We start from the raw sequence: 24,390 nt of genomic DNA, 5'->3' as shown, positions 1-24,390 counted from the left end.
TGCCAAGTTATTCCAGAAAGGAATGCATTTCTCTTCTCATACGCTACTTCTCTTCAGACACAGAGGTAAAGTGGCTCTGTGTTTTCAAGTATTCATGTGGCAGGCACTCTTTCTCTCAAAAATATGGCTGAGATGAACCAAGGCTGTTTGGGGCACCATTCAAGACAGGTTTGAGTGGATCTTTTCAGTTACTGTGGCAACTACACATTCAGTTAGGTCCTGTAGACAGGGCTCCTGGCTGGTTTTCCCCTTTCCCATAAGATTATTTAGGTGGTTGCTTGCATTGAGCAGAGATGTGTGGGGCTGTTTGAGCCTTGAGGGGTTCTTACTCCACTGATTGGAGCTGAAACACTTCAAATCCACCAACCACACTCATGACCTCTTGCAATGGGGCTTTGTCAAAACCTCGTCAGCATAAATCAGGGCTTGTGGCCAGAGTAAAACTTCAGTGAAGAGCCACTGAATCCAGCTTCTAGCCCAGAGGATTAAACGAGCATAGGCAATTCCTGACAGAAATTTGCTTAAACTCTTCTAAAATCCTTCAGTGAAGGCATTTCTGGGACTCCTAACTTAGCAAAATCTTCCACTGTCCTCAAAAATACTGAATATATAAGTTTTAATTTACTTCACTGCAAAGTTCATTTCTTTCTGTTTCAAGCCTACAAACATGAACCAAAAATTTTCTTGCCTTCTTTATAATAGTTTCCTGCTGTGAAGAGGTTAAATCCTCCCTCTATACTTGTTTTTGTGGGGGGTTTTTTTCCAAATGAAAAAGACTGAATACAGTAAATTCCTCCCCAGCTTCCTCATAGGTCAGGCTTTCTAACTCTTTGAGCATAGTTACTGATCTACTTTGGACCCTTTCCAATTTGCCCACATCTTTCTGAACTCGACAGGGTACTCACAGCACCAAGTAAAGATGAAAAATTACCTCCCGTGTTCTGCAGATTGAGCTATCCTATTAATATGGCCCAGGATCACGTTTCCCTCCTTTCCTAAGGAAAAAACCCAACAGAAAACATAAAACCCCACCACCTACCTCCTGCCCCAGGCTTCCCTTCTTCGGTTTAGAACCACACTAAGCACTCCCCAGAACCTCTGTAGCTGATCTGGTGTCTGCAAGACACTTCTTGATTTATAAATTCCATTTTCCAAGTGAAACAGTTTGTGTTGCTCTAACAAATGATAAAAATCCACTTTTTGTCTTGCCAGATCATTTTGAATGTGGCTCTTTTACAATGCCAACAATCACACCTTGTGGGCTCTCATTAGTCAGTTATATGTGTATACTCTTGCTTCTGAGGGACTAATGAAAAGAAGAAATAAAAGGGCATCCTTTACATAGCTATATATCACTGTTTGGATGTAAATTGTTACTTTTTTTTTTTAAAAAAAAAGTACCATTTTCCAAAGGATCTAACCCTGCAAAGTCAGACAATAATGATATATGCCTTCAAAGGCTTGTAAGGAAATTCCTTCCCTGATGTCTCTGAGAACAACATTAGTAGTTTTCTAATCAAAGATAGAATCTTCTGGCAATAAAGTGTGGTGTGCTTTGTGTAAGAAAATACAGAAACTCACAGCAGATCTGTCATTAATGATAACAGCCAATTTTCAATCCCATGGGGATACTTTCCTCCCTAGAGAGATTTGGTGAAAATCCTCACATTCTCACATCAGATAACACGTGAAAGAGAAGCACAAGAAATGCTGTATCAGAATGGTCTTAGTGAGGACAAAAAAAAAAAAGGATCAAATGCCCTATCTCAGTTAGATCAAACTTGTGATTCTTATTGTTAATATGAAGACATTGTAAAAATAGATTAAGCAATGTGAAAATGGTGCTGGAGAATTTGCAATACTTTTAATGTGCAATATGAATGTGCTTAATTCCATCAGAACTTATGTCTTTTAATAAAGATGCTCGAATATTTCACATCAAATTACTCCTCTTTGCAAAACTGAGTTTTAAAGTCAATAGCTTTGGGGAGCAAAGAGTTTTATTGAGGGAAAGTCCCAAGCTTTCTGGGTTTTTTGATTGATTTGGTTTTGGTGGTTTGTGGGGGTTTTTTAACATCCTCAGCCTAAATGAACAGATCTGAGTATTTATATTTCACTTCAGACAAAAATATTCACACATGGAAAATTACAAAAAAGCCACCCACCACCGTAGCTGCAGCTAATAGTTTTTGTGTTTATAGTACTCATTTCCCTGAGTCTGAATTTTGGCCTTACCTCCTTTTCTTTTTTCCTCGTCCTTGTTTCTCTGCTCCCTTTTAAAATGTCTCAAGACAACAATTTAGGCAGTGTAGCAAACAGTACTCTGTCAAGTTACAGTTACTTACAAAATCATCTCAGTTTGTTGAATTGTGCATGATACCTATACATGTAATTTATTATAATTTACTTCGGGTATGTCCTACAGTGGCCATTTCTGATAGGGAATGAGTAGGAAGTGGGATTGTACGGAAAGGGAAGAAAAATTTTTCTATGATCAGACATTTTCATTGACACGGGGATTTACTGCCCTCTGCTGTTTGAGACAAGCACTGAGCAGTCAGGGAGCAGATCAACTTCAGCTGTAACACCAGCTGACTCGGGAAACTTGTCATCAGAAAATATCAGTTTCACCTGACAAGCAGAATTAAACTTGCACTGGTAGCAAAGCTTTCCACTAAAATAACACTCAATTACTGAGAAGGTCTTTGTTATTATCTCACTAAAGTAAAGCTACATTTTATTGCATTGTACAAAGGGCACAGTATGTGTGCGTGCACCTAAGCAACAGGAGAAAAAAAAAAAATCAGTAATTATCAAAACAGATCAAATTCCACTACTCTGCTTTTAATACATAGTCTGTCTTGTTTAAAGAGAGATTTGGGCCTTCTGATGGTGATCAACATTCACATAAATCCAGAACTTTATAAAGCTAGAGATAGCAGTTAAATTCATCAAATTATGGTTTTAATAGTGTCAGTTATGTTTTTATGTGCTTTATAATAATTTCATGATTTTTTTATCATATTTTTTTCTGTATCACAAGAAAGCAAGGATAGTGGGGTAAAAGGCAAAGAAACCATCCCACATTTGCCTGGTGTTCTTTTTATGTGATGTTTAAATATTGAGTTCAAATGAAAAGCACTTATGGTCACATACAATCAGACAATACTCAAAAGTACTCAACAGAAAAATAACTATTTAGCATTTCCCCTCAATCTCATTTCCTTTACCTAGTTTGTTTATTTCTTTATTGGATGCACAGAACAAGTATCACAGCAAATATGTTTCAAAAGAGCTACACAAAAGGACTCCAGGAGTTGTAAGATGTTTACAAATATTTTGGAAATTGGTGGCTTTTCAAATAAATTTTTATCCTTAACTAAATTCAGGCTTGTACTAACACATGCACAGTGCAGCTGGTTTTTGTAACATTGTGCATTTTGTGCTGCTGAATTAACCTTCAGCTAATAAGAGGAGGCCTGAGGAAATCATTGTACAATCATGACTTATAGACTGATGGTGTTTGTTTACAGCACAAGGGTGTTGCTTAACCCTATTTGTCACCTACAGCAGCATTTCAGTAAGAAGATGCTGCTGCTTTTGTTAAAGAAGTGCTTGGGCTCGCTATATACTTTTTAACCTTTTAACCTTTTAACCTTTTAACCTGCAGAACATGTTACTGTCTGACAAAACTGGAGACTACTGAGCCCAGGAAACAGAAGTGTGCTTACCTGGAGGGGCATGAGAGACAGACACTGGAACAAAGCTTAAGAAAAAATTGCGGATTGAGTTTATACTGGCACCAAAATTTTGAAGTTAATATAAAAAAAGAGTTTGCAAATGAAATATAAATATAAACCAATTTAAATGATCAAATATATATCACTAACCATTTCAGATGACCAACCAATTATGATAAAAATTCAGGTGTGATGCTGTGTCTCCCTGGTTTTCATGACTTTCAAGCTTTTTCTTCATCATACCCAGACAATGTAGTGGGAAAACCTCAGGTGATGCAGGGTTATATACCTTGCTGTAATCAAACAAAAAGAGATCTTGCCTCAGTTAACAATTTTTTTTCTCAGGTCCAAAAGTGCCTTGGAGCTTATAGTCCTTTATTGTCACCTTGGAATATGCATTTGTATATTAACGTATTTGTATTTATGTTTTTACAAATGGAAACACTATGCAATACATTTATGTCATTACTAAGAAGGTAGTGTTGATCAAACGGAAGCTTTTAGTTATTTAGCAATTATCACTTCTGATTTCGCTATGGACAGCAGCTAACAAAATCAACACAAATTCAAGGGCAGAAAAGTATGTTACAAGTGGAACATGAAAATTTCAGTGGAAATCACACTGAACAGGTTAATTGGGAATACATTCGGTAAGACAGATGACTGACCAGATGTACAACATTTTAAGAAATGGCTTGTCAATATCAGAAAAATGCTGCATTTATTATTAAAAGTGAGAAGGAAAAAGTTAATTTCCATCTGAATGTACAGCAAGCGAAAATCAGAATTAACTACTAAACCTTTAGCCAGTTGCTTGTTTGGGAAACAGTGCGGGGATTTGTTTAATCCCAGAAGAAAACTGTCCAGGAATTGTGGAAAGACAGCCCGGGATTCCTGCCTGGAGATAGCTGTCAAGGGGATGGAGCGAGGAAGGCGTCTTTGGACACCCTTGGAAGGACGAGGGGAACTTCATGGAGAGATTTCCTGAGGGCTGAGGGAAGAGGAGCCTCAGGGGAGGGGCAGAGGCACCTCGAGGGGAAGAGGGGAAAAAGCACTTCCCACTCCTGCGACGGGCTGCTTTGTGTGGACCCGCTCCAGGAGGATGCAGAAGGCCTTTAGCAGAGCGGTATAGCAGAGTTAGGGCCGCATTCCTGGGGTTTTTCGGGAACAACGCCTGGCCATTCCCGCGAAGGCTCTGAGGGCCCTCAGCATGGGCCGCTAGGGGGCAGTGCGAGACCGCGCCAAGCGCCGGAAGCGGGGCCCGATCCCGATTCCGATCCCGATCCCCATCCCGATCCCCATCCCGATCCCCATCCCCATCCCCATCCCCATCCCCATCCCGCCGCTCGCTCCTTCCCTCAGGAGCGGCCCCGGAGCCCCTGAGAGCGGCTGGGCCCGCCGATTGATCCGTCCCTGCCCTGTGCTCGCTGTCGGTCACCAAAGCTGATTTCACCAGAAACTCTGCAGACTGCTGCTAATAAAAAACCAGGATGGGTGTGTCGCGTGTTTCTGAATGCCAGTAATTTTATTTCTTTTGAGGAACAAATGTCAAAGTAGAGATGGTATTTCTCCCGCTCTCCCCGGCTCAGTGCTCTGGGTGGATGAAAGAATTTCCCGTGTTCGAGCTGTTCAGCCATCGCTGCCCATGTCCAGCTTCACCACCAACCAGTCTGCCCTGTACAGCCCAAGACCACTGTCTTTCCATATTTTACTGGAATGCACACATTACTTCCAGCTGCTGTGTCTCTTTCACCCCTCATTCAGTGTAGCTGTTCCCTGTTTTATTCCCCTGAAGCCAAAGAGGTTACGTCACAGCTAGCCAGATAATATAAAAACAGTAGAAAGCCTGGGCAAGTTAAGACCAGAATCATTTCAGTCCCATCCCTAATTCAGAATTCATCACAGCAGCTGTGTTGAACTGCAGAAGAAGTGGACCCAGTGTCCTTAATTTAGTTCTGTTACCTCATTTAGTCCTTACTCAAGCCAAACCAAGTTGGCTCCAGGTGCTGTGCTAACATTGGCAACAGCTGCTGAAACCGGTGTCACCTGGGCTGCCTCGGAAAGTCCAACCAGACCAGAAGCCCAACAGTTCCTCTCCAAACTGTGGGAGAAATCACATTGAGAACATTAATTCAGAGCACAAGTTCATTCAATTCTGCACAGAACTTCTTCCTATCTATTAATACAAACCCAGTGATTAAGGGTAATGTAATTAAGTGTTTCATGGATGATTCTATGTGATCAAAAAACAGGCTTCAGAAGAAGGCTCCCTAGCAAAGGCAGAACTTCAGATCCTCTTCCATTTTCCTGCCATTAAGTGTGACTTCTATGCTGAGTCCACCTGACCACTGCCTCTGATGGCTTTGCTGCAGCACCCATTCATTCTAGGTACACTTTGTACTCAGGATAACTAATAAATCTGTACCTGTAAAGGCTGAACCAAGCTTTACTTAGTTTCCCTGTGAAGGAAATGATAATTATTTGTGGGGTTTTCCCTTGTGTTGTCACATATTAGCATAGCAAGTTGTCTTTTGGCATCAAACTCTGCTTGGAACTTGTTTCTTCCCTCTTACATCATCACTTCAGATCAAGAGCTTGTCTGACATTTTTAATGGCTAAAGCACTTGTTTCAAGAAGTTGAGAGAAGTTAGAATATTGAAAAACAAATATTGAGTCTTTAGTTTTCATCTCGGTTCCTTCTCACCCACAAAAGACAACCAAGTGAGAGTATCTTTGTGTTTTCTACTTTTATATGAAATTTTTCCCCCCAACTGAGTAACAAATACTCTCACCTATAATAAAAAATAATGGTCTCCCCAGCACAGCCTTATATAGCTCTTTGAGTTGAATCTCTCTCTAAAAATAGAAATCTCTTTGACATTGAAGCCCAAGGCAGCAAGGAAACTTGCATTTCAAGCTGAAGCTTTTGGAAAGCATGCTCTGTATTTCCTTTACGAATGTCCCACAAATGTCCAAAATGCACGACCTGTCCTGTCATGAACTTTGAGCAAACAAGATTTTGTTTGCAGCCGGTGCTGTTGCAGCAATACCTTCTTAGAAACAAGCAATAAAAAAAAAAGTAAAAATGAAGAACTGGCAAAAGGTGCTGGATTTACAGCTCTGCAAAAATAACACTCTTTCTTTCCCTGCCCCAGTCCCAGACACAACTGCCAGCTTTTCCCAGACTGCCTGACTGGGCACGAAATCCTGAGTTAAGCTCAACACTTGCACTGAGGACAACAGGACAGACAAAAGCAAACAAACAGAAATCTCACACATCAGGGTAGCAGTTTTTTCCATTTCTCAGGCAGACATTCCTCTTGGGAATATACAGAAAGGAAAGGGCAGGGGGAATACAAATCCTCTCTATCCAGCCTTTGAAGATGCTGACAACTTGCTCTTACTAAAGTCAGGGACTAAACAAGCCAACTCTGCCAGCATGTTGGAATTGGAGACTGTAAGCATAGGAGGTATAATTCCTGGGAGCACTAAGTCCAGGAGCATTAAACAGAGCTCAGCACCTCTGTGTCAGACTGGCCTCAGACACAAATGTGCAAGGACAACAGCCACAGTTGGACATGGGAGCCAGAAGTCTGGCTCAGCTTCCACAACTTCTGTTGGAGTAAAACATCATTTCCTCAATGTTTTGACTACTACTATCCACTTGCCATGCCAAAATAGTTCTTCTTCCAGCACTGCAATATTCCCCTGGCAGCATATTTAACATGAATTTGAAAGTGCTGATATTTCCAAATTATGAAATGTGACTACTAATCTTAAAATCTGAATGAGGAGATGGCTTACCCTGTGACAGATTCATTCTTCTTTCAGCCTTCAGTACCAGGGCAAATCTCATGCTCTACTTGTAAGATACTTTATTTTTAGTCTGGTTGGTCCCACAGGTGATTTACACAGGATTTTATTCAGGAGCTGAAAGGCAGTTTATGAATACTGATCTCTATGTCAATTTAATGAAACCTGCACAATGGTCACATGTGTTCAAGGGTTGCCTTCTCAAGAAAGGATTAAGGGGGTGACAAAGAGATCTTTTCAGTAGAGATACTTATTCCTGTTTTTAATTGTCTTTGATTAAAGCCACTTCAGCTTAAGCCACTGAAAAAGCAAGATATCTTGTGACGGTTTGCATCAATCTGTCTATGGCCATTTTAGAGCTTGATGAAACTGATAAAATTAAAACTAGGCAAATTCTGGATATATTCTTTAAAAACTAAGACCCAGTTAAGGAAATCTCCGTGGCAGATTATGGGCTTTAATTTTTTGTTTAAAAGCACAGGTTAAAAAACTTGCCCATTGTTGTTGCCCAGGTGGGTGAGAAAGCCCACAGAGGGAATATTTTTGTCTCTTAATTCCCTGGGGGTTTTGAAAACATCTCTCAGGAGTCTCCAGCCTCCATTTCCCCCATCATTAGGGTTTCCAGCACAAGCACAGAAACCTCATCTCCTCTTCTGAGAGGAGCAGTAGGTCACTGGCCTCCCCTGGCAGGCTTGGATATCTTTGATGTACATCCACCCTCGGAGCCACCATTGCTCCATTCCTGGCCAGCTTTATTTGAGTCACCAGAGAGAGGTGAGGCTGATGAACATCCAGATTTCCTGATGAGTCACAAAACAGGAGCTGTCCAGGACAGCAGCCAGGCAACACTGGAAGGCCTTCACATGAACCTACGCGTTGGCGCTCACAGAACATTCACCAGCTTTGGCAAAGCTTTTCCTCCTAAACACCAAGACAAGAGGCCTGAGACTGCCTCAGTTTTAAAAGATTGTTTCAAAACATTACACCCTGAACATAAGGGATTTTAAGGAAATTTAAAAAGATTGATAATTGATTCTGCATGCTTTCTTTGACTGTTTGAATAGTGAGTCTTGGGCAACTTGTCTGAAACTCTATTTCATGGCTAAAGCTACTATTCAATATAAACTTGTACACTACCTGTCTAAGATATGAAGAATAGAGCCATTAGAGAAATGTCAAGGTAGAGTGAAAATTCAGTGAAACAGGCAGTTTTGAAATTTGTCAGTAAGAACTTTCATGGGAAGTAGGGAAGCTTGAACCTAGCTGACTTATTTTGAAAAGTGAAAGGAATAGACACAGTTCAAGAGAGGGCAACATGATGGAGTTTCATGTAAAACCCTGGTAAATAAATCTAGCAGCTTTTACAGAGGACCATTTTCTTTAGAATAATTCTGAGTTTACTTAGTTGAACAGTCTGGGTAAAGATGACTACAAGCACTGGGAGCTGGAACACAGCCCCTGCATGGAGCTCTCAACTGAGTTTGGGCCACTGTTTGATTCATGCTTCTCAAAAGACTTGGAAGACTGCTTTCTTGTGAAGATTATTTGGCATTGGGCACTTTGCTTGTGCATAACACAATAACTGTTTGGTGTATATTATCTAGATGCTGCCTTTACCAGATGCTCATGTTATTTGGTTTCTTTGAACAATGTCTCTCATTTGTGCTAATAAGCCACCAAAGCCCCCCTACCCCGTAATCTGAGATCTGGCCCAGTTGTGCTGAGCTTTGTACACACAGAAAGCTCCCACAATAAACACGGGGCCACTGCTTTCTCCACAGGGACTGAGGCAAAGCTTCCAGTTACCTCTGCATGATCCTGCTGGTGTTGAGTGAATTGCTGCCTCAGCAGTGAGGCAAGTAGCAAGAAATACATCACTGGGCACACATTTCAGGATAACCTTGACATCATTGACAGTGATAGCTACAGCCCTTGCTGAAACAGAAACCTGTAAGACGGCATTTGTTCCTTCTTGCTGCCTTTGCTATTCCTTTCGGGAGGATGATCATATGCCACGCTCATGTATTTGCAAGCTCATGACATAATGTTAAGGGATTGTAATAAACAATACCATTTCGGGCAATAGACTGGGGAGACCGAACATTTTAACTGTCACTGGAGTAGTTTTGCTTTAAGGATTAAATGTGTTGTCTCAAATCCAGATTTGTAATGAGAACCCTCCTGTCTTTCCTTCTCTGCCTGTTCCCTGTCCCCCTGTATGGAGAGAATTTGGGCAGGTGACCAATGGAGTGAAAATGAGACAGGGGAGCCACACAGAACAGAGTAATTGATACAGGATATGAAGCTAGGAATGAGTGGATTTGATGAAGCGCACACCAGTAAACTGAGTGGCTTATTTGCCTGCCGCCAGGATGGATTTATAGGCTGTGTGGCACTAAGAAGCCAGTCATCCCCCTACTCCTACCACCCCAAAAAACCCTCATGCCCCTTGTGCCCCCCGCCAAGCATTGCTTAATCTGAAAGGCAGGTCACAAGTCAAAGCATCAAATGACACAAACATGCTTTGGACTAAACTGGGGAAAGTACAAAGACCTCCAGCAAACTAATTTTTTTTTTCTTTTTTTTTTTTTTCTTTTTCTAAAGAAACTGAACAGTTCAGTAAATTGCCACATGCCTTTGTTGCTTTCTCCCAGCAGCCACAAGTCCAGGCTAGAAATGTTCTCTTTTTGACAGTGTGCATTTATTATATACCATCGTTCTTTTAGCACCACCAGCAGGTAAGTAAGGTGTCAGGTGTCAGGCTTTGCCTTTTACCTTTCATTTACCTGTCCTTTGACTGCAATTTTGGTATAAGAAATGTGCCCCTTTTTCTACTGGAAACAGCCAGTGCTTGGTCTTGGGACTGTACAAATACTGCATGCATATTGCAGTTTCTCTACTCATCAGTGACAAGAGCTCAGCCCCAGATTAAGCAGTGGATATACTTACCACAAGAACTGTCTGTAGTAGCACTTGTTGCCTCCAACTGTTCAGTGGCAGATAATAAAGACATTTTAAATCTCTATTTATTTTCCCTTAACCTTATAATTATAGAAATTCTGATCTCCAGGACCTAAGGTGTACTGCAGTTAGAGACTTTTGACTCTACCTTTATACCAAAGCACTCAGTAAAGGTGCATTACTTTCTCAATCCCAAAGAAGCACTGACAATTCAATTATCTCTCTGCATGGGGAGCAGTGGGAAGAAATGAAAACATAGCTACAGTGGAGAGATCAAAGCTGGTTAGGACTTAAAAATAAGGCAGGAAGCATACAGCCAGTCACTGCTCAAGCTGTGCAAGAAGAAAAGGGGAATGGAAATTGAGCAGACAATGCACAGCTACCCCACTGAGATGCAATGGCATCATTCCTCTCCTTGCCACTTGTTCCCCTGTGGCAAAAATTCACTGTAAAAAGGTAAATCAGCATGATGTTTTAGTTTTGACTACAAGTATGCAGAAGTACACCCCAAGAAAGGCTATGCACTGGATCTGTTGTACAAAATGAATAGCAGACTTTAAGTGCTGTACACCCAAGCTCACTGTTGGGAAATCTGCTGCGTCGCCAGCATACCAGATCAATATTTCAGAGGTCATTATCTCATCCCTTCTTCAGCTGCTAACTTTGGATTTCTGCCAGAAAAAGGCAACCACCAGTAAGATGATCTGCCAGTACATTAGGCAAGGCTTTTGGGAATTTGAGCAGGCTTTTCTTTTCACTGAGATCAGTCTGCTCTCTGGGTCCAAATGGCACAAGTGCTCTGTCAATATATAAATGGCCAAACAGGTTCTGTAACCCTCCCAAGACAGAATGTGCAAGAAGTTTTACGAAACTGCATTTGTCAAATACACACTGCAGAGAACTGAACCTTTATGTGAGTACTTCTGACACTGTGGGAAGGAGGAGACAACAATCACCGAACTGATCCACAATCAAGAAGTGTGATTTTACATGTACAGTGCAGCAGAAGAACTGAAGACAGAGTTAATCAAAAGGAAACCAATAACCACCTGGTACCATCTCCCCTCTGCAAGAATGTCCCGTGAGCTTTTACATGAGCAAACTATGATTAAAGGTCTATTTTAGCTGTGAGTTGTTAAGTAAAGCCAGAACCTTTGCAATGGTATCAATGGATTTGAAAGTTAAAAAGTACCTTTGTTTTACGTGGCTTGGCTTCCCAGATCTCCTATTGTGCCATGAGCTACTATAATATTTACAGCAGTGTTCAATTTTTCCAGTGATGATCTGAGTGATAATCAAAGGCAGCACTCCTGTGCATTCCAAGAGTGATATCCTACCTCCCCTTCTGGACAGACTTTATGAACACTTTGTAATAAAACTATGTCTGGACATAGTAACTATTTCCTCCTTTGATGTCTTTAATGTTATTTTGTCTCATAACCCATTTAGAAAGAAACCTTTACAGACAGACATGAAAGTGGATGTCTGTAGGCTTCCCTTAAGACCAGAAGGAGAAAAGGGTGGGCTGAACTGAACCCAATTCCCAATATCATTATCCTGCTCCTGGGAAGAATTTGGTGAGATAAAATGTTCTGTGCTTACCTTACAAGCCAAAGTTACTTCATTATTCAAAACTTTCCATTTGGGAGATAACTTAGAAGCATCTTTGTTTGACACAGTTAATTAACAGGTATTTGCATTGTCTTACTGGTCTTACTGTGTAGATCCTTCATACCATCCCCAAAGCAGGGGACACAGAGACTTCAAGGTAAAATATAGAAAAGTATTTTATACTCATGGTATCTCTATTCATATTATCTATATTTAGAGTAGCTAAAGTCACAGCACCTGAGCTTTAGCTCTGGGGCAAGGCTCCTCATTGCATTCCCATACATTCAGAGGAGCTAGGGAAGGGCTGGATCTCACAAATCCCAGTGAATTTGCCCTGTCTGAAGTTTTTACATTTTGACTTTTACCCTGACTGATTCTGAAAGAAAGTAGCTTATCTGGTAGAGAAATTTAGTCCAGAGAGGATGAGAACTGGAATCAGCTTGACGCAAAGTCACCTCCAGGCAGCACAGATGCAAATAGCTGGAGCCACATCAGGCAGCAGATTCAAGCTCAAGTACAGGCATGGCTAATGGAAGCAGACTAAAATTTGGTATGCCAGCTCTAAAGAGGACCTTTATAAAATGCATGCAGCCATCAAGGGGTCTGTATACAGAATACATACACCCAGGTAAATGATCCCACGCCATCTCCAGTCAACTGTTAACTCCACTGTTACCTCAATAGCATTTCTCCCATCTTGCTCATAACACAATCCATAAGCCTGAGCCCTGTCCTGCCAAAAATGCCTTCAGCTTAGACAGAACCTGGTATGTCTAATGAATTTATGTGGATGCAAAGCCCAGACAAGAGCTGTAGGCCAGAATATTTCCTAATTATATGACTTTTAAAACCTCTCAAGGAACTCCTCAACTACGCTACCATTACTCAGTTAAATCTACAAGTGGCTCAAATTCCCTTCCTGAAGATCTGATGACTCCTTCCTCTCTGCTCATTGCTATCTGTCTACTGACAACTACTTTCTCTTTATATACATATTAAAAGAGAAAGTTAAGAACACAAAGGTCTTCCAGTTTTTCTCACTTATGGACATTTTTTTTTCCCTTAAGGCTCATTATTTATAGAGCCCACACTGTAACTTGTGATGGCAGTGCTTGGGGATGGGGAAGAAAGTGTTAAGGTAGAAATACGTTTAGATATTCTTGTTGTAAACCTGATTTAAACTCCCCCCCTCCCCAGAAACCATGGAGTAAACACGGAGATGTAAGCTTGTCCCTTCATCACCCCCTCTGATTTAGCAATAGCAGTGTTTACCAGCCTGGAGTCTCTGAGCTATTTAAAGGATCTACAGAGATCCCTAAAAAACCCGAGCACATTAGGAGGTAGGCTTAACTTACTGTACAGTCCTTCATATCCAATCCCCAAAAAGCTCTCACTAACTGAAGGCTACTTTTCTGTCTAAAGGACTCCTGCATGCATAACCATTGCCAAACAAGGCCCTAGAGCCTTATTTATAAACTGTGGCTAAATTAATTTGATTTCTAACTTCATTATTAATTCCCTAACTTCATACAAGTCAAACTACTAGTACACTAACAATTGCACCTCCAAGTGCTTCTGTGTCCTGCTCAGAGCAAAGCACTGTTCATTTTATTAGAGTGACAGATAAATTTTAAATGCATTTGAATAATTTTCCAGCCACTGCCTTTGCTGAAGGGTTTATAATAGAAGAGATGAAGTGCGTTTTTTTGGTGGGTTTTGGGATTTTTTTTTAAATACTGTTTGCAGGAAACACTGATCTTTGATCCCAGATCCTGAACTTCATGACTAACACTTAGCTAATCAATTAATGAGAAAAAATAACTTCTGGAAAGTATGAGCTAATGTCAGATAAAATTAAACTGAGTAGTGAATACATTAATTTATTTATGCTGACTTTAAATATATTTAAGAAAAACATGTTGGCCAGATAAATTTATTGCAGCAATTAACAGGCAGACTTTTAATTGATGTAGTACTAATTTGTACATAGTTAAGTGGCAAAGCTGAGTTCCACTTCATGTACTTTCACATGTAGTACTATCTGTCACTTTGTCAGCAAGCAGAATACAACTTTCTGGATTTCTGGTTCTTCTGGTTTTTTCTCTTTTTTCTTATTCTTTACCATTTCTTATCTCTGGCAATACAACAGAACAATTCAAAAAACCTCAACACAAGGCACATTTAAGCAATGCCACTCTATTAGTTAATAGTTCTACAGAGTAAGGGTACTAATCCCAAGATTTAGGTTAATGATTACTTTTAAAAGGCTATTTAATAGAAATTTCTTAAATACATTTCTTCATTACTGATAACAACAAGACATCAAAGGTTGCTACTATAATAAAAAAAATTACTGCTTTAAAAGCTGGCTAATTGTTGGATCTGAGCAGGTAACATTAATCTGGGGAATCATTTTTCAGGAAGGGCATAACAGTAGTCAAAGGACACATCCTTTGTTACTGATGTTCAACCAACTGTGTTTAAAAGAAAACACAGTCACTGCTGGTAAAGTTTGCAGCTGACATAACTAAAGTAGTAAACAATAATGAGGATGGACAAGTGATCTACAGAAGTCCCTTGCCCAGTAAGCCTTACTATTTTGGGCAACATATTTCATCACAGCAGAACACAAGGCCAGCCACCAAAGACCCAAACCTACCACTGAGGACACACATGTAGATAAGGTCCACAGGAACCAGCTTCAAACCTTGAGGGGCAACAGCAGCTCAAATGAGGTTTCAGAGATCAGACAGGATATTCAGTGCAATAGGCTCTTCCAGAGGTGACCCCTCAATGAAAGAAACTTCTCTGTCTGTATGAACAAGGGGCCTTAAATGGCAGGGAAGGATACTTCCACTACATCCAGCAGCAAAATTTTCTGTCCTGCTGTTTAAAAGCTGCTGGCAAACTGAAAAAGTGAAAATAGTTCTGAAAATAACTCATGGTTTTTGAAATCTTGCTTTAAATTCAGAATTTTGCTGTGTAAATATATGTATATTTTTAAGCTACCTAAGTCTTAATTTATTAGATATAATTTTAGGCTAAATGGACTATGCTTATGGTCATATTGCTCATTTCCTCAGATTGGTTGCACAGCAACTTAGACATATCCCTGATCCTGATGCACAGCACTTAGACATATCCCAGATAAAAGTTTGTGCTCCTAGCTCCAGAATAAACTCAGTTCCAGGACAAGATTAAGATGCACATCATCCTTAGCAAAAAATCACTGGTAAAACTGAGATGATGAAATGTCCTAATAATTCTTCATTGTGCCATAAGAGAACCTGGACTAAAGAGTGTCCTCAAGTCCATTTGTCTCACTTTAAACTACAACTTGTTGACCTTGTTACCAGGTTCAAAATACCTCAACTCTGATCTGCTTATTATAGGGCTCAGACATGCACCCAAAATCATCAGCTGGTCAGCTGAGCCCCAGTTGCTGTCTGTGCATCCACTTGCAGCCACAACAAGTAACAGGTGCATCTACTCCAGCTTTTTAGCTTCATTCAGGGCAGCATTTTTTGAAGCAGATCTCTCTGTTATTCCTGATTTACCATGCCTTGTTTCAAAGCATGTAACATTTCTGGGTTGTAACTGGAGTGCTTTCAGAGTAAATCAAAGGAGATCCAGTTGCGTGGGAAGGAGTCTCCAGTTGGCAGAAGGAGACTTGATTTGTTTAAATTCAAAGCACTGCAGCATATACAGAATGAGGGCTGGGCCTTCCCATTTGCTTTCCCTAAAAATACCCCTTTTCTCCACACTCACAAGAGCACAACCACTGTGTATCCATCCATTTATTCTCTTTTTACTGGTTAAGAATCTGGCTGGAACTCCATATGCTGTGGGCATCCATGGCTACTCCAGCACGTGCAGCATCCCAGAGCCACCACCAAAGTTCCTGTCCTGCATTTTCCCCACATGCCTGTGTCTTGGGGAGGTGATCTTTCACCAGGCCAGCACAGCACCCAGACCTTGCTCGCTCACAGTTTCCACCTGAAATCTTCACAGACCCTCCTGAGCAGCCTCTGGAGAGCCCCCAGTTCCTGCTGCCTTTGAACTGGTGCCAGAGTGTCCTGGGTCCCCTGGGGTGCTCAGATAACACCCAGGTTAAGTTCTTCACATAGCATGGAATAGTTTTCTCCTAAGTTTAATATCTGTGTGGATATGAGGAATTGCCCAGCACCTGACATTTTAATCAACCAAGGGCACTCCTGATAGCGGGAAATTCTGGATACAGGATAAATCTGGGAATAAAAAGAAATTACAAGTTTCAGGTACATGAAATAATAAACAGTCCTAACTGAGGGGGAGCAGGAAAGCAATAGAGGCAGCACCAGCTGAAAATGGGGCAAAGCTCTTCAAGGTGCCCAGTAACAGCTAGTATCTTGGCAGGTTCAGCACCAGCCCAGTTTTGCTGTGTTATATTGGTACTGCAGGCATGGGAAAACTTAGGTCCAAACTTATTTTTCTTGTGGTCAGATGCCATTCAAAAAAAAATGATGGGAAAATGCACTTTTTCTTCCTAAGGAAAACTTCAACACCAGTGCATAGGAGAAAAAAGCACCTGAGAAATCCAGGGCTGCACTAGGAGGCAAGAGCAACCACTGGTTTTGTAAGAATCTCTCCTGCTTTACTACCAAATATGCCTTGCTTTAAGTTCCCAAGAACTGGATAAAGGTTTCTTACTGTCCTTTGTGTGACCAAGTTGCATTTCTGCTAAAAAAAGCAGCTTTTGTTTCCCAGTGGGGTCCTCAAAGGCTTTCTGCCAAAACTTTGAGAGGAAACTGTCCACCGAACACGTATTTTACCAGGGAGATCTTTCTTTCCACAAATCTTCTTGGAATTTTGTTGTTGTTTTTGTTGTTCTGGGTGGATTTTTATTATTTATTTATTTATATTCTTTTCCCCAGAAATCTGAAAAGTTTCAGTTTACACGAGTAAATTATTTATTCATTTTTGTGGGTTTCCAGTGAAAAGAATTAAAGAAAGCCAGAAACAATTACAGCTTGTCTGGCAAAGCAGTCTACATATTGTTGAGTAAGTGGGTGTTATGCTGAGACTGAAATAACATGAATGATGGTAGGATATTCTATCTTAGAAGCAACCTGCTATCATTTACCACACAATCTGCCCTTGCCTATTTTCTTCTGGGTGCTCTTTCTTCCCTTTTATTACCCCAATAGAAACACCAAGAAAAAAATAAATGGTTAATACTGACTTTATATAAACATTGTTCAAATTTGGGAGTGTTTTACTGCATGAAGTTTCAAATATCTCAGAATTGTGATCTCTCAACAATTCACAAGGCAGAAAAATGGACTGAGAAAACCTTTTAAGCACTTTGAAAGGAAAATCAATCCCCTTGTCTGTTTGCTTTTTTTTTCCTTTTTAATGCTACCAAGTAGTCCCTCAAACACTAAATAAAGAGAAACAGGTTTTCTTCTCACAATCTAGGTATCACATTATGCTATTTCAGAGTTCACAGGTTTCTATAATGGATGTTCATAGATTTTCTGAAAAAGGGTCACTCAAAATTCTTCATGGTATCTACATTAAATATTTACATTCAGGCCAAGAATGTCTTGTAAAATTTTAATAGCATACCTTCCTACTTAAAAAAAGATAGCAACTAAACCTCAACCCAAATGTTAGCTCTCATATGAAGCAAAACCTTCTAAACACTGCCTAAAGTGTCATTTCTTCCCAAGGCACAAGGATGTTTATGCTCTTGTCCAAGGCGAGATAAACAGAGCAGCATACCACTCCATATTTGTAAATGTTAACTCTGCAAGGTAGAAACTGCCTTCTGTATGCACCAGGCTTCTGTTCCTTCACTGCTCCAAGAGCCATAACGTGACATATGGGAATGTGTAAATTGAAACAGCAGAGATAGATATGGTGGTTCTGCCACAGAAAAATGTACAGTCTTACTGTTGTTCCCCACATCATCCTGACTCTAAGGAGCTTCCTTTCTGAAATGCATCTTAGGCACCAGCCCAGTGGCTTATTTGAAAATCTGGGACAATTCCATGAGTCTGTGGGGCAGTTCTACCCTCAGATCCAGAGTTATATCAGAAGTAGCTTCCCTAGAGTCAGAAGGGACTGACTCTGCTACTGTGAGTGTGGTGGAAATGCTACCTCTCTAAAAAAAAATTTCAAGAAAACTCTGTGAGAATTAACAAGGGTAACATCCTGAATCAGCAACTGGATATGGTATAAGGCCAAAATACTCACACCAACAGGTAGAAGATTGAGATCAAAGAACTCAAGGCCCGCCCTTTTATGTGTATATGTCATTCTAAAACAGATTTGTGCAAGAATCCTGGTTAATATAACACACTCTATGCCAAATATGTACTTCAAAAGTAGCCATCAACTGTAGGCATACCTTGAGTGTTGTTAGAGCTGTCTGGGTTTTTTTATGCAAAGACTGTGGTAAGTTGTAACACACTGCCAGAGAAAAAAGGAGTGAAACTGCAAAAAACTGAGCTGCACAGGATTCTTGAATGAGAACCTAACAGGGAAGTTTAGACCATAACAAGTGTGCTTTAATAAATCAGGGCACTTACTCACATGACTAAGCATGGATTTAGGATCTCCAGGGATGCAGATGTCTATAGTTTGGAGACCAAAACTACAGTTGGGCATCTAAGGAACAAGTGACCAGCATGTAGATAATGATACTCTGCCCAGAGAGGGCTGAATTTACATGCTCTTCTTTTACAATCTCAGTGCAGATTTCAGCTCTTCGTAGTCTTCATTTTCAGAGAAATTAATGAGGGGTTTTTGCAGTTCTGCTAAACTGTGATCAATTGATTGTTCTCTGTCCCAAATTTTCATGTCTCCCAGTTTTAAAAGAATTCATCTAGCATGTTTGACACCTAGCTCAAAAGTTCAGTAAAGCAGAAAGTTTTGTATTATTACTGGCCAGAGTAGTATTAACCGAGACAAGTTATTCATTTGTGTTACCGCAAATTTGTTTATGATTAGTATTATCGATCCTTTTGCACAGACAAAAAGCATGCTGAGGAATGGTTGCTGCTCTTTTCAAATGAACACTACTAATTGTGCCATTTGGAATTTGTTTTTGACTCGTTGTAGGTTCGCAGCAAAAGCAAAGCAGCCAAGGCTGGACTGTGTGAGGGGGATGAGGTGGTGTCTATCAATGGCAAGCCTTGTGGAGACCTAACCTATGCTGAAGTCATTGTTCTGATGGAAAGCCTGACTGACGTCCTGCAGATGCTTATCAAGAGGTACAGGAATGCTCAGGATGCTTTGGTGCAATTCAGTGAATCACCTGGAAAACGCTGGCTTTGAACCCACTCATTTTGCACACTTACACTGAGAGGTTCTGATAGTCCTGTTAATGTCTGTGACTCTGCTTGGATGGAAAAGGAAGACAGAGAATTTGAGCTGAAGGAGTTAATGTATATAATTTGAACAGCAGCAGTCAGGCACAGAATTAATAGTACAGTCTCCAAATGTAAGTATTAATACTTGCAAGGTGTCCACTACCATATATGCATACTGCAGAGCCTTGAGTTCAGTTATACTCTGCACCCCTTTGAAGCAGTCAAGTGTTATTCCCCACAGATAGGGAAGTGAGGCTTACAAAAAACAAAGGCTGTATAGATGGAGAAACTGTGTTACCCAGATATGCCTTGATGATGACATGGCAAATGATCTTCTTGGGTGGCAAAATATGTTAGTGGTCAGGAGGAGGAGAGGGTCTGGAAGTCATGAATTCTATTTCTGTAGCTGTTATCACCTCACTAGATGAGGTGGGGGAAGTCACAGCTCTCTGGGTCTCGGTTTCTGCCTTTGTAAAGCAGTGAGAGGGAATTCCAGTTTTCTTTGAAAATGTTTGAGTTTCTTAGAGCAGAGAAGCTTCATGCAAACTTGCAAGCAGGCCAGCATTACTGCTCACTGAACATCAGTCTGCTCCAGTGCCTGCTTTGTAATTGCCATCAGTGAAATAAATGCAACCTCAGTTCAGAGCCACCTACAGTAAAGCACATTCTCCCCAGACTGTTAATTCAGGCAGGATGAACTCTGAATTGCCTTCAGTGGGGGTAAGAAGAGGAAGAAGAATCTTGAAACTCCCACACTCCTTTTAAGGACTTAAGGCTCCCCACAGAGCTACTGCAGCTCCCTCTCACAGGCAGGACCAGGAAAGGATCAGGATTCATCATGACAGCTACCAGAGCAGTATCCAGGCTGAAAATAGGCACTTGTCTCTGGCTACCAGGGATGTCTGCACAGCATGTGAAATTCCTCATGGTTCCTGCAACCTGCACAAAGGAGCTTTCCTCAAGTGTCTAGGAGTTCAAAGTGACAGTCTGCCTTCAAAACTAGATGATTTCAAGGAGTGCTCATTTTATTTATAACAGACATTTTGCACGGTCTGTCTGTACGTGTCTGGGGCTGAGTTGTGGATCAGTGTGACAGGATCAGGGGGACAGTGGTAGCTGAGGATTAGAGCTTACCTTCCCCAGAGTGCACAGCTCCTGCTCCTGGTTCAGCAGGGGACCAGCTGAGTGCTCCTCATGTGATAGCTGCATTCTTCTGCTTTTAATTCATAATGTGGCTATTGGGACTGCACTTGTAAGAATGGTATTTGTGGCTGACCAGCTGCCTTCTCTTCAGCCATAGAAATAGCTCCACATACTTTGACTCCTGCCTGTTGCTGTTCCATAACTGATATTTCAGTTGTCTGAAGGCCACAGGATGCTGCAGCTGAAAGGGACTCTCCATTGCCCCTGACTGAATGAGCAGCAAGACATGTCCTGAAAATCAGAACCAAAACAGAGGGTTTATACCACATAATTCAGTGTTTCATGGAATGAAACCATGTCAAAAATTTTAGGAAAATTGAGTTGCTGAGGACTCTGAAAGTGACTATAATGTTCTAAAGAAATTCACCACGAGAATCTTTAAATTTTTTCTCATCAGCTCATCTCTCCCAAATCCCAGCCTCTGCTGTCTGTATCTTCCCAGGTATGGGAGAATGGACTGAAACATTTCTCTTCCCCTCCCACCTCCTTTGTGGGTACTATCCCTCTCAGTGTTACCCCCAGAAGGATTTTTCAGGAAGTATATTAGCATCATTTGAGAGCAGTGAGAAGCAAATCCTTCCTTTCCTGAGTAGCCACTTGTTAGCAGCCGTCTCAAGAAAATGGAAAGTGTGAGGAAAGAATAATTTAAGTGGTATTCCACTGGTGATCTTTACATCTAAGTATCTTTTGTTAGCAGGGAAGAATATTTGGAAGGCTCCTGGCTGTCCCTGAACTTTTTGCATGAAGGATGTGATTTTCACAGGCATTAATTGCTGACCTAATTCTGCTCTTACAAATCTTACTGGGAGGAAAATTGGGCTTTTAAAGTAGTTTTCAAAATGCTACTTGGCCTTTGATGTCTACCAAAAGTTTTCCCAATGCTGTGTAAGCCGCAGTGAGTTACTGACCAGCAGCAGTGCCCAGAAAATGCTGGGTTTACAGGATGAGAGGAAAGGGACACCCTGCAGGGCGGGCACTCCCAGATGCCGTGGTGGGGAGCACATCTCACTGACCTTCCCGGCAAGTGCTGAGCAGATGGATCCGGGAAACATGGAGAGAGGGGACAGACACCGAAACGCAGGCCTGCCCTTCTCACATCAGTGTTAGCAGCTCCTGGGCTGCTGCTGAGTCTGGAGAGAGCATTTCTAGGGAGAAGAAGGGAATGCTCTGTGCATGGCGACATGAAATGCTCCATGTAGGGAGTAAAACTTGAGCCTGTGACAAACCCTGCCATGCTGACTCCAGGAGTTCTGCTTCCTTCCTGGAATTACACCAGGGCTGTTGCTCCTGCAGTGAGCTGGAAAGGCCTGAAACAGAAACAATAATTTGCCAAAACAGAATCCGAAATGACAAAAAAGAAATCATACCCGGTATTCTGCCTTTTGACAGAGGCTACACTATTATGTCTATATAGAGTAGAAATACATCCATACGTAGCAAGGGCCTTTTAAGGTGGAAATCTTTCTCTCCCACACATACACACAATCATTCAACTACCAATAAAGGCTAACATTTAGCTGGCCCAGCCCCTAGTCCATATCTTACAAGGACATGTTTACAGATTTCTGTAATTTATCTGTGCGCGAGAGCAGTACAATTGATCATCCAAATAGCATCATCCGATGGGATCCAGCAGCACTCACAAAGAGCTCCCTAAATTAAAATCTGTCTGACCTTTACTAAGCCCCATATGTGGTGAAATGGATGTTACACATTTCGTGCTATTTGAGGCAGACCCAGACTGCCACAAGCAGTAAGCTGCATGACTAAAAAGCAAGCGATATTGAAGTTTCTTCAGCACACTGACAGATTTATTCCTTCTGCTGCTTCTTCCAACCTTTATTTCTAGGGGGTTCCAAAGTTTCAGACTAGCCAGGGCTGCTTTTGATTTCAAAAATCTCCATAGTACTTAATACTTTACTGGGGACATCTACCACTTCCCTCATTTGAAAAAGTGCTTTGCTACCTCCTAGCAGATAGAAATTCTTAATAACATGCTGCAGCCTTGCTGCACAGAAGGTTTCTCCTCAAATTAATATCAGTCAGTCTGGTCCAGCGTACTGAAAGAAGGAGTTAAAGACTATAGCAGGTGTCCTAACAGCAGTAAATCAGCTTAACTGGGCCAGGGGATTTAATAGCTTAGATGAAGGAGCTACACTGACATATATTGTAGGTTTCACAAGCAAGAATAACATTTTCCAGTTAGAAATAATATCTTTTTCAATAAGAAGGAATTATTGTATAGGTTCACTACGCTTTTATGCTGGACCACTGGAATAGGCCCAGAATATTTCAATTAATCCGTGATATATAAGGATGATGATCCTCACAGGAATTCATTGAATGTGAATTTCAAAAACACATTTGAATCCCTCTGATCCTTATCCAGTACTTCTCTATTCCTTAGAGAGTGAATGATTTGGGACAGGAACCACATGTAAGGATGGTGCCTGAAACATTTGCAGTAGTGGCTACAGAGCCAAAAATTAACCATTCCTCTGGTGTCATGCAAAGTTAATTTTCTCACAGACATGTGAAATATGAAGAAGTATTGTCTCAAAAGTCTCAGCAGCCTTTCTCTGGAAACCCTATAACAAAAATGTGTCTGTGAAAGCACACTGATGTTAAGAATGACACAATTCCACATTTCAGGTTTGTAGTGGGGTCATAGTTCTACCAGGGTCGTGTAATTTCCCTCTTACTGGACTGCTAAGTTGAACAGTTTTGAAAGGTCCTTCTATTTGAGACCTCTACATTCTGGGAAAATTCTTCTATCTAAGTGGACCTGGTAGAAGGTGCCACAATTAATTAGGGTGGGGAAACACTATGCAGAAATTGCTTTTGTAACTCTATTTACAATGGCTGTGCTTAAAGCAGCCTAATTTCTTGAATTGTTTATGTATGTGCAGATCCTCCAGTGGAATAAATGAAACCTTGAGCTCTGAAAGAGAAAACAGGAAGCACGAGAACATAAAAATTGAGGACTACAGGGAGAACACCACACTGCAAATGAACACAGCGCAAGAGATACCCCGTGGAGATTTATGCATCACAGAGATTTACAGTGGGACTCACCACGGAGCAGCAGAAAGCAACACACACTTTTCTGAAACGAAACAAGAGACCACACAAAGCCACAGAATTGCTCCTAAAGTGATAGGCACCCCCAAAGTGATCGTGACAGATGAGGCTGCTGTCAGAGAGACGACAGAAGAAAGGCCGGGTGCGATGGTTGAGCTGCAGTTTTCCCTTTCAAATGACGTGCACAAGGCCACCAGTGCTCCTGCTGTGACTCTCTTGGGGCCAGAAAAGTGCCCCCCTTCAGGCAGAGGACCCAGTGCAACACATGATGGGAGCAGCTCCCTCATTGCAGTTCCTCTGGGTGTAAAGGAGGGCAACATCCAGTGGTCAAACAAAGTAGTCCACTTTTCTAGCAGCAAGGAGGTGAAGAGGATCCAAGGTGCAGCTCCATCTATCCCCAGGGTGGAGGTGATCCTGGACTGCTCAGACAGGGAGAAGGAAGCGCCCAGGTCTCAGTCTGAAAGGGGGTGTGTTGATTCTCAAGTAGAAGGAGGGCAGTCAGAAGCACCTCCTTCCCTCCTCTCCTTTGCAATCTCACCAGAAGTCACAGTGCAGGGAGAAGACAGCAAGCACTCGGAAAAGGAACACAGACCTCTCAAGCACAGGGCAAGGCACGCAAGTGAGTA

At 41.4% G+C, this 24,390-nt stretch overlaps 1 protein-coding gene and 1 long non-coding RNA gene across 4 annotated transcripts in view; one reads left to right on the top strand and one right to left on the bottom strand.

Moving 5' to 3' along the window:
• The window catches only part of SYNPO2 (synaptopodin 2), a 79,145-nt gene that overhangs the window by 31,850 nt on the left and 22,905 nt on the right, over positions 1-24,390 (top strand). For 2 of the 3 annotated variants that reach the window (XM_005533146.3, XM_088056239.1), the window contains exons 2-3: positions 19,230-19,381; positions 23,593-24,383. In XM_005533146.3, the coding sequence (XP_005533203.3) occupies positions 19,230-19,381; positions 23,593-24,383 (943 nt within the window). Of the gene's footprint in view, positions 1-19,229; positions 19,382-19,431; positions 19,612-23,592; positions 24,384-24,390 lie in introns of those variants that run through there. The other variant, XM_088056238.1, reaches the window with a different exon arrangement.
• LOC106628734 (uncharacterized) lies at positions 5,278-23,842 on the bottom strand. Its single transcript, XR_001332171.2, has 4 exons — positions 23,759-23,842; positions 21,697-21,990; positions 20,615-20,914; positions 5,278-5,841 (listed from the first exon to the last, which is right to left on the bottom strand). It is a non-coding gene; the product is annotated as an uncharacterized LOC106628734 (long non-coding RNA).

Source organism: Pseudopodoces humilis, chromosome 6, assembly GCF_049639895.1.
Source record: "Pseudopodoces humilis isolate 2021_Gansu_Grassland_sample_001 chromosome 6, ASM4963989v1, whole genome shotgun sequence".
Lineage (NCBI taxonomy): Eukaryota > Metazoa > Chordata > Aves > Passeriformes > Paridae > Pseudopodoces > Pseudopodoces humilis.
The sequence above is the reverse complement of the archived record's forward strand: the minus strand, read 5'-3'. Positions and strand labels throughout refer to the sequence as shown.